Raw genomic sequence first — 12,578 nt, forward strand, 5'->3', positions numbered from 1 at the left:
GCCTCCCGATCCATCCACTGGCGACATCAGTCGCACACTCTCCACCAATGTCCATGCACGCCCTCCCTCCCTCATCCCAGTGCCAGCCCAGCTGTCCATTAACATGGGCACCAGGCCACCCAGTCCTCCTCTATCTGCCCACTCACCCACCCTCTTCTCACCCCCGACATGACTTGGTCCCTTCCCCTCACACACCCCTTGGACCTTCCTCCCTGTCCCTAAAACCCTGGTTCCTGTCCGCTTCCCTGACCCCCGTCCCTCAGGCCAACTGCAGCCCTCCTGGGCACCTCCCTGCTCTCTCCTTACTCCTGACACGGGCACCCCCACCCCAGACACAGAGCTGCCATTTTTCTGGGCCTGATGCCGAGCGCGGCACTTCACGCATTTGGGGTGGAACAGGGACCATGCCTGGCTGCCCTCCGTTTCCCGACCTGAGTCAGGGGAGTGGTGCTCACGAGCTGACATGGCACCCGGCGACAGAGACTCACCCACACGCCTCTTCCCAGGAACACTCTGGCTTGCAGCCACCAGCTTCCACACCCCAGTGCCATCCTGCCCCCCACCCCCACGCATTCACATACTGATGTGACAGTAACAGCCTGCTTAATATTTCATGACCGACACTCAGTGGCCTGAATTATTCACCCCGTAACCAAGGCACAGTGAGTGCTGGGGTCCTGGGGATCAGAGGCTGAGGGGGCCACCACCCAGGACCCACTGAGATCTCTGTGGGGAGGCCTGAGGCAATGTACAGAACTTGGGGTACCAGATCTGCCAGGAGCCCTGCCCCCCTAGCACCCACTGCTTGGCAGATGTCCGGGATCCAGGGGTGTCCAGCCAGCCTGGGAAGGTCTGAGAAGGTCTGAGAAGCTGGTGCAGAGCAGGACCTGAGCAGGAGGGTGCAGTCATGGCCACAACCTCCTGCTGGGCCAGTGGCTGCCCCCCCAGCTGGAGTCCCTGGGACAGAGGAAGCGCTCCATACATGCTCCAGCTCATCGCCATTCCTATTAGTATTTCAGCCTCTCTGTTCTGGGAGCCACAACCTCCAGCCCAGGAGGCCAGCACCATGGGGCAGACAGATGGGCCAGGGTGGGAAATGGGGTCCTGGCCTTGTTACCCCTTTCTACTTTGGCCTGAGGCAAGAAGGGCAGGGCCCCCCCCCAAATGCTCACTGGGGGGAGATTATAAAACCATGGATTGGGACGCCTGGGTGGCTCAGTCGTTAAGCGTCTGCCTTCGACTCAGGTCATGATCTCAGGGTCCTGGGATCGAGCCCCACATCGGGCTCCCTGCTCAGTGGGGAGCCTGCTCCTCCCTCTCCCCCTGCTTGTGCTCTCTCTGTCAAATAAATAAAATCTTAAAAAAAAATGGATGAGCACATGGAACAAAATCAATTCATTTGGATGGAGAGAGAGATGAATTTATAATAGTAGTCATAATAATAATTGATAACAGTGATAGTAGGTACCGTTTATCGAATGATTGATCTGTTTCAGGCACTGTGATGAGCAGACCACATGCTGTCTCATCTAGTCCCCTCAGGGACCTGACGGGATAAGTGCTAGCATTTTTCCCCTTTTCAGTTGAGGAGACTATGCACAGAAGTCTCAGATCACTCAGTGAGAGAGAGGCAGAGAAGGATCTGGGTATAAGAAGGACCTGGGGCGAGAGCCCAGCCCAGCTGTGTCACGGTCTTGCCTCTTGTCTCTGTTCTCAAAGCCACCTGCAGGGTGGGGGCAGTAAGCGTCCATGAGACGTGCTTGGAGAGCCCTCAGCATGGGCCTGTCACCTGGCACAAGCCTGGAGCCTTTGTTATATTTTGGGATCCCTGTGGAGAGTCACCGAGAGGAGAGGAGCGGGGTCTGAGGGTACTTCGGGCCTCAGCATCCCACTGGCTCCAGCCCATCAAGTTCTAGCCAAAGTGACACTAAGGGTGACCATTCCAGTCCCAGCCCCTGCCCTTGGCCCTGGCCACCACCCACCACCCTGACTCTTAGCTCACTGGGCAGGGCCCTAGTGAGTTCTTAACCTCCTGAGCCTCCGTTTCCATATATGGCAAATGGGCATCATAATTGTCTAGAATCTCCTTGCCTCTTATAAGAGAACAGAAGAGTCACTGATATGAGGAATTCTTAATCTCAGGAAACAAACTGAGGGTTGCTGGAGTGGGGGGTGGGGTGGGAGGGATGGGGTGACTGGGTGATGGACACTGGGGAGGGTATGTGTTCTGGTAAGCGCTGTGAATTGTGCAAGACTGTTGAATCTCAGATCTGCACCTCTGAAACAAATAATGCAATATATGTTAAGAAAGAAAAAAAGAAGAAGAATGTAGCAGGAGGGGAAGAATGAAGGGGGGGAAATCGGAGGGGGAGAAGAACCATGAGAGACGATGGACTCTGAAAAACAAACTGAGGGTTCTAGAGGGGAGGGGGGTGGGAGGATGGGTTAGCCTGGTGATGGGTATTGAGGAGGGCACGTTCTGCATGGAGCACTGGGTGTTATGCACAAACAATGAATCATGGAACACTATATCTAAAACTAATGATGTAATGTATGGGGATTAACATAACAATAAAAAATTAAAATGTAAAAAGATTAAAAAAAAAAGAGAGAGAACAGAAGAGGAAGCTTTGGAAGGTTGCACATATCCTTGGAGGGAAGGCTGCTCTTTGCTTCCTCGTGCTGCGGCCACATCCTGACCCGCCAGCCCCCTCACCCACCCCTGGGGCCTCAGCTGTCACTCCCCATGACCAACGCCGGGGGTTTCCCATTCTCATCTGACTTGGCCACTCCCTAACAGGTGCCTCTTCCCACTCTTCTTGGCTTCCTGGACCAGCCGCCAACTCACTGCCAAGCCTCTTAAGCCTTCTTTGCTGGGCCCTGGCCTCCACCTGACCTCCAAACATGGAGATGCCCCAGAGTCTCCTTTCTGAACACACTCTCCCTGCTGGTAAGCTCATCTACTTCCCAGGGTCAAAGGCCACCTGCACCCGATGTGCTTCCTCTCTCCAGCTTGGACCTGGAGTCTACATCCGGTCCCTACCTCTACCCATTGTCCATGTGTGCACTGCCCAGGCCTCTGGAATTTTATGTGCCTGGAGTGGATCTCTCACCTTCTCCCTCAAACCCTCCTCAGCTTGCCAGCTCCATTCTGGTAAAGGACACCATGCTAACTTCCCTTGCGGGTAGCCCAAGTCCAAATCCTAGGAGTCTTTGGAGACCCTCAACCCTTGACCTCTTTATAGGTCTGCAACTCTCTAGCAACAATCACATAAATCATATCTTTCTTCCTCTCTGGGAAATAGGTGACACGAATGAACTTCAAATAGTAAGCAAGTCACCGTGTGATGATATGAAACAAACATGGAATGCTTGCTGGAAATCTCCATCCTTTGCCACAAAGAGCAAATGGTTACCTGCCCACGGAACCAGACTCAGGTCAAAGAGCAGCATTTCCAGTGGCCCTCCCCTTTGGCAATAATTTCTGCTCCAAGGAAGTTCAGAACGGAGGTGATCCCACAAGGATTAGATCTTGTCGTCATGGGGTAAGGCTGCCCTGGATAAAAGTTATGGGTCCTTTGGTGGCTCTACCTCTCTTGTCCTCTAATCGTGCCTCCTAGCTTATTTGAAAAGATCCCAAATTAGGCCTGGCTCAGGGAAGAAATGCAGTCCTTACTTGAGGAAGGTTCTAGAATAGTCAGCTTTACACCCAATTCACCCGCAAGCCTGGAATATTTCCGGAAGCTTACCCTTCCCTGCAACTCTCCCAGACTTCCAGGCCTTCTTTCTGGGCCTCACTGAAGCCAAGCTTTATCCCACCTCTGCGTCTGCCTTTGCTGGTCCTTCTACCTGCAATGCTCCCAGGCCAGATTTTTGCAGGGCTGGCTCCGCTTTTGATCCAGGTCTCAGCTGAGCTCCCCTAGGAGGCCTTCCTTCCTTGACTCCCTCAATTTAAAGAAAACCCCACTGGTTTCTACCAAGCTGCCCCGTTTTGCTTTATGGCACTTGTCACTGGAGTTATCTTGTGTACCTATTTTGTTCATTCCAGGGACACATGTCATGAGGCTGCCACAGGACAGGGCAGAGCGGTGAAAGGAGCAGACCCCTGCCATCCCAGAGCTTGGTTCCACCGGGGCCCGGCTGGCAACCCAACACACACGCACATAAGCAAGAACTTCTCTGAACACGGCACATGCTCTTGATCTGTCCCCTTGTTTGCCCTGGGAGCCTCCCTGGAAGTTTGCTCCAAGAAGCTGGGAGGGCTCACTACCTCCCAAGCACCGGTGGGCCGCCCAGTTGCTAGCTGTTGAGTGAGTAACTGTGGGGGTGAGTGAGATGGGCAGTGAGACCAGGGGCCCTGTGCTGTCTCCTCACACATGGCCTCGGCCGGTCCATTTGCCAGATGGGCCAGGGAGGCTCAGCAGGGAGCTCCATCTGAGGTCACCCACAGTGAGATGCACGCAGAGCTGGACAAGTCCCGGGGCTTCCAGACTCCTCATTCATTCAACAAACACAGTGTGTCAGGCACGGGGCGGCAGATGAGGTCTGCTCTCATTAGCTGGGGAGACATCGTAGGAGAATGCCCCAGGATGCACAGAGTGTAATGCCAGGGGTGATAAGGAGGCTAGGGAAAATAAGGCAGTGTGAGGAAGAGCGGGAGCTGGGGGGTGTGCATGCTGCTGGGCAAGTTACAATCTGAAGGAGGCTCTGGGCAGGACTTACTGCGGAGGGGAGGTGGAGCAAAGCCTTGAGGGAAGGGAGAGAGCAGCTGAAGGGCTCTCTGGGGAGAGTTCTAGGCAGCAGGAACAGCCAGTGGGAGGTTGGGGGGCACCAGCCTGTGGTAGGAGCCCAAGGAGGCTCTGGAGGCGGAATGGAGTGGGGATGGGGGAGCCTCGCAGGTGAGGCATGGGGGCAGGCCAGAGGGAGGAGGGCCCCCAGGCCATTAGAAGGAAATGGCCTCCCCTATCAGTGAGCAGGGAGCCTGTGGGCAGTCCAGGGGTCTGATTTGCGTTCTCAAAGGTGGGCAGAGCTGGACGGGAAGAGGGCCAGGGTCAGGGGAGACCTGAGAGATTAGGAACTGGAGCAGGAGTGGGAGACAGGCCCGGAGAGGGGGTACAGTTTCATCAAGGCCACGCAGGGGGCCCGGGGGACCTCAGCTGCTCAGTCAGCCTCCGTGAGGTGCTGTCCGTCCCTCGGTCAGCACCCGCAGCAGGGACATCTGTCTGGCTCACTGATTTATCCCTGGCCCTTAGAATATTGCCTTGCGCAGAGTAGAAGCTCCATAAAGATTGGTTGAATAAATCAATCTGTAACCTGGGTTACTTATAGAGCTACTGCCTGGGCTGGTTATAAGGCTCAGATGACCGGGTGGTGCTACGCACTTAGTAAGCACTCGGCAGGCAGGAGCTCATCCGAGTTTATCCTGACTCCTGGCCAGGGCATTTTCCAATCTCTGTCCCAGGGCAGGGCAGGCCTCAGGCAAAGGAGATACTTGCAGAGAGGTGCAGCTGATACGGATCTTCGGGCAGACTGATTTTCCAGTTTGCTATGAAGGGCAGAGCACAGGGGCCCCAGAAGAAGGAAGAGCCCGGAGCCCCTCCATCATTCTCCCCAGCCTCGAAGCTCGAGCCCAGGGGTCTAGGCCGAGCCTGGGGTCTAGGCCTCCCCCCCAGCTGCACAGACCCCAGGTAAGCACACGGTGGGCCCTGGCATCCTGCCGGCAAGGCGGTAAGGAGCTCCGAGGCTACCTGCTCCTCGCCCCTTCTCTGTCTGCCCTGACTGGAGGTCTGGATACCTGGCTCCCCTCCACCGACCACGAGTGCTCCTGGCCAGGGGGGCCGACCCCACTGACTCCATCTCCCTGAGACCCAGGGCCTGAAACAGCCCCAGCCCAGTTCCTGTCAGCCTCCATGCCGCCCACTTAGGGACCCTCCTTCTGCAGGGAGGATCCCCATGGGGCCATAGCCCCAGAGGTCACTGTAGCACTCCTCCACCTCTGGAAGGATTTGCCCCATGGGTGGGGATAGACTGGACAAGGGGCAGGTGGGTGCAGGGTGTTCCTGCAATCTCAAGCCTTTTCTAACACCCCAAGGTGCAGCCTGGCCCGAGCAAGCCTGCCCCCCACCCCCCGCCTTGGTCCAGCCCTCCAGCCCCTCTGCAGCTTGTCATTGCTGCAGCCCACAGCCTCCCGGGGCGGGATCGAGTTTCTCACTGGTAGATCCGGGAGCCCTTCCTCCCTCACCGACTGCCAGGGAGAGCTGAGGCCTTATGAATAATTCACCACGCCTCACAGCAGGTCTGGGAGGCTCACGAGATGAAAGCGTGGGCCACAGCCTCCACAAGCAGGCTGCCTGGGTCCCCGGATTGAGCCCTGTGGCCTGGGGCAGCCTGAGCCTCTGCCCTCTCCATATGCAGCCTTGGGGTTCCCAGCCTTAGAGAGCAGGAGTCTCTACCCCCAAGACAGGAGGCTACATGGGCATTGGCCTCCAACTCCCAGAAGGCCCCACCCCAGTTCCCAGCCGCCCCCTCCTGCCTGAGCCCAGCCTGGCAACCTCACAAAAGCACCTTCTTATCAGCCAGGTCACATGCTGCAGCGGGAATGGGCCCAAGTCTTCTGCCCACCTCTGTGAGATTCATAGAGGCCTCTGAAGGGCTGACGGCTCATCAGCCCAGGCCACCTGGCCTCAGAGGTGGCATCAGGGCCCAGTCACTGCCAGCACCTGGCACGGCCTGAGAGGGGTCAGGGTTCCCAGGGCACAGCTAGTCTTCCTAAGGCTGGGATCCCAGCTCACGCAGGGCTCTGGCTCATCCTAGGCCCCAGGCTTTTCAGTGAGGAGGGGTTCAGGGGCAGCCTGGGGCTTCGCCCCTCCCCTCCTGCCCAAGTTCCTCATCAGCGCTTCCAGGGGTGGGCTTGGAGTCCTGTCTCAGTTTACACCATTTGGGCTAAGTTGGCATCGCCATTAGCCTGGCTTTGGGGGGCCCGTTACGTGTGATGGGGGAGGCTTATGGGAGCAGAAGGGTCAGCACAGGCCATCCTCCCCTCTCAGGACCTCGGTGTCCTCTATGTGAAGTGAGGGGGTGGGACAGGGGCATTCGAGTCACCACAGTGGGGCTGCAGGCCTGTCTCAGGGGCTGCTACCTGGCCTCAACCTGGACAGTCCGAGTCGGGAATCTGGGACCAAGCCCGCCGACCGTGCTCACGGTGTCAGCTCGGGGGCCTGCATCTCGGGGGGCCTCCTACTCTAAATCACTGCCTTCAGTGTGACCCAAACCCTAGCTTGTCCGGAGCGAAGAACTCATGCCGAAGTGCCACCAAGTGGCCTCTGGCGGGGATGGCTGTGAGGAGAACCTCGGGCCCGTGCAGCACACCTGCGGGGCTCCCACTAACCAAACCCGGGGACTCCCTGCTCAGCAAGATGACTGCAGGCCGGCCTGGGGGCTCTCACACTGCCCTACATCACCCCAGGGTGCCTGGGCCCAAGAGGCTGCCACAAGGCCCTGGGGCCAGGCTGGCCTCCTGCCTGCTCCCTGGGAGCCGGGGCCCTGCAGGCCTGGAGCCAGTGGTGAGGACGGACCCCCTTACCTCGTGGCTGCTCTCCTCCCGCGGCTCGGTCTTCTGTCACCACTTAATGTCCCAGGTACCCACTTGGACTGACAAAGGTCACCGGTCAGAGCCCCCATTCGTCAGGTGGGGACTATTGTCCCACTCCCTCAGACACTCCCCCAGGACCCCTGTGTCCTCTCAGATGCACCTAAGACCTGGTTCCCTCCCTCCCCCAGGACCCCCCAGGATTTCCCTGCTCTACATTGAGCCCCATTCTTCCCCATGCTCACACCCCACCCTGGGGAGCTTCCAGCCCACTGCTCAGCTGCTTTCTCAGACCTGCCACTTAGGCTGAGGACCCTGGGAGATTTGGGGGCCCCACCTCCCCTGCTAGAGGGAATGGGCTGAGGGGTCACAGGAAATGACAAGTTGCTCTCTGGGTGGTCTAGTCAGCGGGCTGTGGGGCCAGGAGGTGGGGTGGGGGGTCTGGGCAGGAGGCCCTCTCCCTTCACTGCTCCTCCTCCTTCTTGACTAGGGGTCTAGGAAATTCTCCCATATCTTCACTCCTACCCCTGATTTAAAGATTTTTATTTAGCTATTTATTTGAGAGAGCAAGAGCAAGCGAGAGAGAACACGAATGGGGTGAGGGCGTGAGGCGCAGAGGGAGAAGCAGGCTCTCCACTGAGCAGGGAGCCTAATGAGGGGCTCGATCCCGGAACTCCGGGATCATGACCTGAGCCCAAGGCAGACACTTAACCGACTGAGCCACCCAGGCGCCCCTCTCCTATCTCCCATTTAAGATAGTCCTGCAAATTGGCACAGGCCAGAGCTCAGGAGAGCCACCTGCTGCAGGCTGGAAAGCTTCCTGGAGAGGAACAGGTGATCTTGGCCCGCATGCCCAGCCTCCCAGGTGCAGCCGCGTGCTGGGCATGAGAGCATCTGCCTGCCAAGCTCTGGGGCAAGTGGCTGTGGGCAGCCTTCCAGGAAGGGAACAATTTCAGCTTGGGTGGGAACCATCTCTGGCCAAGGGGATGGCCCAGAAGCAGAAATTCTCCCGGAAGGCTGGAGGGGCAGATTTCAGGCATTCCCCAGAGCCCTGGCCCACACCACCCAGAAGCCAGGCGCGGAGGGGTGTCCTTACTCAGGATGGTGCCCGATGAGAAGCCTCAGGGAGGGGAAGTCCCCTTTGGCGGCAGCATAATGCGCAGGCAGAGCACCTGTTTCTGTGGCCACGGCGGGGTCCGCACCACCGTGACGCAGCAGCCAGTCCACCAGCTCAGGGTGGCCGAAGCGCGCAGCCAGGTGCAGGACTGTGGCACCAGAATTGTCTTTGTCCTGTGGGAGAAGAGCCCGTTAGTCCTTGCATCCCCCCAGCCACGGGGGCCGTTCTGTCCTTGGACCCCTGACTGGCCCTCTTTGAACCACACCCGTGCCACCTGTGCTGGGCTTCCCGAGGCCTGCAGGTCATGACGGAAAGGCTCGTGTATAGTAGGCTTTCAGGACATGGCATTCTTGGGCTCCCTGGCAGAGCAACTGTCACCCAGATGCTCAGGGAACACCTGAAGGAGTGAGCGAGGGTGGCTGGGGCGGGAACGCTGGGCTGTTGTGGCGGTAAGAGGCTAGCCTCAGGATTGTGGGGGCACCCCCTGCGTCTAACCCTTGGGCCCTTCCTCTCCCTCTCCCCTTCCCCAGGTGTCACATGAAAAGAGGTCTCCAGGTTGGTGGACCTCCAATAACCCAACATCAATGCGGGGAACGGCCCCTGCCTGGGCCCCCAGCAGACTCCCTGCTCCTGGCCCAGGGAACAGGCTGTGTTCTCACTCTGTGGAGGAGGAAGCTTCTGGGTACTGGTGGCAGGACCTGGACAGTCAGCCAATGGTGGTCGGCGTGGACTAGTGGCAGCCCCTGGGAGGGGCTTGGGCTAGACCCTCTCCCAGGCACCCCAGAGGGGGCAGGCCGATGGTCTGGGCCCCAAAGTACCAAGTGTGTCATCCATGACCATCCAGGTGTGTGTCTGTTGCAGGAGGGGGCTGGCAGGGGCTGCTTACATTACCTGGGCAAGGAGGAGAAGCACAGAGAACCCACAAGTCTGGACTCAGAGGCTGGCAGGTCTGGGTGAGTGGGCACCAGTGTGGGAACAAGCACGAGTTCCCAGGGCCAAGCAGGTGGGATAATGGAGAGGTGGGCAGGGGCACAGGGATGGGGCAGCAGTGGGTGGGGGCATGGTTTACTAGGATCAGGGAAGGGAAGCCCCTCTGCCCACAGAGAGGCACTGGGGGGGGGAGGTGTGGCCAAGGCGGCTGGAGAAAGGTGAATCTCAGAGGCTCTTGAAAAACAGGTGAGAGGAAAAGAGGGGACAGAGGGGACAGGGGCCTGGGGCCAGGACTAGTAAGTCATTAGTCAGGCTATGGGGGTGGCTGTGGGGCTAGGAAGGAGGCAGCCAGAAGGTGAGGCAGCTGAGGACAACACTGGGACTCCTCTGTGCGCCGAACGCCTAGTCTATCCCCCTGAGCCCAGACCTCTGTGAGGGTGGGGAGGGGGCAATAAGGAGAAGACCCAGGCCTATGGGCTCTGGCCTGTCCCCAAGGCTCTAACAGCTGTGTAGGCCCCAGGAGCCTCACATGCTGTGGCCCGCACCCTAAAGCTGCTTATCTCTGGGCTGAGCAGGGCCAGGGATCGAGGTCATCCTCCCCACAGACACACTTCTGCCCTGAGCTTGCTGGGGCTCGAGGGAGGGAGACTTGATAAGCTGGGCACAAGGCCACCTGTTCCCCACCTCCTCTGCAGTGGCTAGGGAGGCTTCCGGCCAAGCCTGGACATTGGACATTAGCATGCCACCCCCCAAATGAGTGGGCACAGACCATGTGCCAGGAAGTCCTGATAACAGAGCCAGCCAGGAGATAAGGGGTGGCCATCTCCCAGGAAGTGTCAGAAGAGGGACCTTGCCATCCTGAGAGCGAAGTGGGGGGATAGGGTCTGGTCATCCTTAGGGTACAACCAGCCAGCTCAGAGTCACCCCTGCCTCCTCTCCTATATCCAGTTAGCCCAGCGGTCTTGCTAAGTGGAAAGTCAGTTCTGGTTCCTTCCTCCAGTTGCTTTTCCCCCACAACTAGGGTATCATCCAAATTCCTAAGCCCAGCCTCTGGTGGCTTCTCTCCCCTCCCCCCTCCTTGCCAATCCTGCCACAGGACAAGAATGTGTACGCCTCAGGGCTTTGCACTTCTTGTTCCTTGTGCTTAGAACTCTCTGATCAGCACCTGGCCACCTCCTTCTCATCATCCAGGACTCCCCATAGAGGTCACTCACTCCTCGCCACCTCGCCCAAGGAGCTAGCTCCCTGACTCCCCTCCACCACAAGGCCTGGCAAGACTGACCCCGGGGTTGCTGTCCACTGCCCCCAGGGACTGGCAGCTCCGGGAGATCAGGAGCACACCTGAGTCCCCAGGCCTAGTACCTGTTGGATGCTCTATTGCCCACAGGAGCAAGCAGGAGAGCTACACATCAGAACCTGAGTTGCCCCACCTCCAGCTCAGGAGGGACCAGGTTTATATCAGCCTGGGGGTCACTGAGCGAGACCAGGCGGGTCTCAGGGCAGGAAGACTCAGGCTGGGCTGGAGAAGCAACTCACAGCTGGAAGGCAGGAAGGTGCTGATGTCCCAGGGTCAGCTAAGGTCCCGGGGAGGCCTCATTTACCACCCCCATCACCCCTGCCCCATGTCCTGGCCTTGGGGACACCTGTGTCTGGGCCTGGGGTGGACTGTAGGACTTTGCCCACCCCTCTTCCAGACCTGATCCCAGAAGATCTGAGCTTCTGATTCTGTGCCCCGCCCACTCTCCAGGACTCCCGTGGATCAGTGCTTTGCTTCTCCCCCACCCCCATCTCCCATCCCGGCTTAAATACTGGCGCAGGTAAGCCCAATTCCCTCCGGCTCCCCATTACCCAGTGCTCTTCTAGACAGTGGCCCCAGCTTGCCCGGGCGTCTTCCCCCGGGCACTGTCGACCTGGGGAACCCACCGCACCCCAAGCCCTCTGGAAGGAGCTCAAAAGCAAGCTCATTCGGGAGGTGCCCGATCTCACCCACCCGTGAGCCACGGGGGCTCTAGGCCAGCGCTCTCCCCGGGGGAGGAAGCCGCAGGGCGCGCAGTGAGCGGCGCAGACCCACCTGCACTCCGCAGCCGCCCTGCGAGAGCAGCCACTGCAGGCAGGCGAGGTGGCCAGTGGCCGCGGCGTCGTGGGCCGGCGTGGCGCCGTTGCGCGCGCGGGCCGCGGCGGGCAGGGCGGCCTCCTCCACCAGGAAGCGCAGACAGTGCAGCTTGCCGGCGCGGGCAGCGTGGTGCACCGGCAGCGCGTCCAGCGGGTCCCGCAGCGAGGCCTTCAGCAGGCCGGCGGCGTGCAGGGACTTCAGCACGTCCAGGTCGCCCTGCCGCGCCGCCTGCAGCGCCCGCTCCAGGGCCATGGTGCCGCCCGCGGCGCCGCGACCCCCCGCTCAGCGCGTTCCCCCGGGCGCCATGCACCTGTCCCGGGGCAGCGGGAGAGCCCGCGGCGCGGCCGTCGGGGCCCTGCGGCTCGGGGAGGCGGAGCGGCTGCCTGCCGGGTCTCTGGCCCTCGCCGCCTCGCCCGCTCCGCTCCGCCTCCGCCGCGCTCTGGGCCTGGGGGCCCCCGCGGGCGCCCGGCTTAAGCCTGGGGCCCGCCCCCCGCGCCGCCTCAGCCCCGCCCCCGCCGCGCCGCCCCGCGGGCTGCGTGGCCGCGCCGAGGGCCGGACTCCGGCTACGACGGCAAGTGCGCCCGGGGACTTCTCTCCTGGTTTAGCTCACGTGTAACAGAGACCGCGGAGGGAGGCCAAACGGTTCGAATTTGAGAGCCGACAAGGCGCTGGCGAGCGGATCCCCCAGACGAATTAATTCATCAACCCAGTGCCCACGACATGCTGTTCCAGGCCCTGGGGACACAAGCCAGCAAACAATTACTCTCTGTCATTGCAGAGAGTGACGAGTGTCACCAGAACAGGAATATGGGGTTGGAGAGAGTTGTAGG

General features: G+C 59.7%; 1 protein-coding gene across 3 annotated transcripts in view; it reads right to left on the bottom strand.

The window, feature by feature from the left end:
• Nucleotides 1–12,000, bottom strand: part of ESPN (espin) — a 30,214-nt gene extending 18,214 nt beyond the window's left edge. For all 3 annotated transcript variants that reach the window (XM_032394785.1, XM_032394775.1, XM_032394766.1), the window contains exons 1-2: nt 11,707–12,000; nt 8,685–8,878 (exon numbers count right to left, since the gene is read on the bottom strand). In XM_032394785.1, coding sequence (XP_032250676.1) covers nt 8,685–8,878; nt 11,707–12,000 — 488 coding nt within the window. The remainder of the gene's footprint in view (nt 1–8,684; nt 8,879–11,706) is intronic.
• Nucleotides 12,001–12,578: the final 578 nt, after the last annotated feature.

This window comes from Phoca vitulina, unplaced genomic scaffold, assembly GCF_004348235.1.
Source record: "Phoca vitulina isolate PV1807 unplaced genomic scaffold, GSC_HSeal_1.0 scaffold2, whole genome shotgun sequence".
In the NCBI taxonomy this organism is placed as follows: domain Eukaryota; kingdom Metazoa; phylum Chordata; class Mammalia; order Carnivora; family Phocidae; genus Phoca; species Phoca vitulina.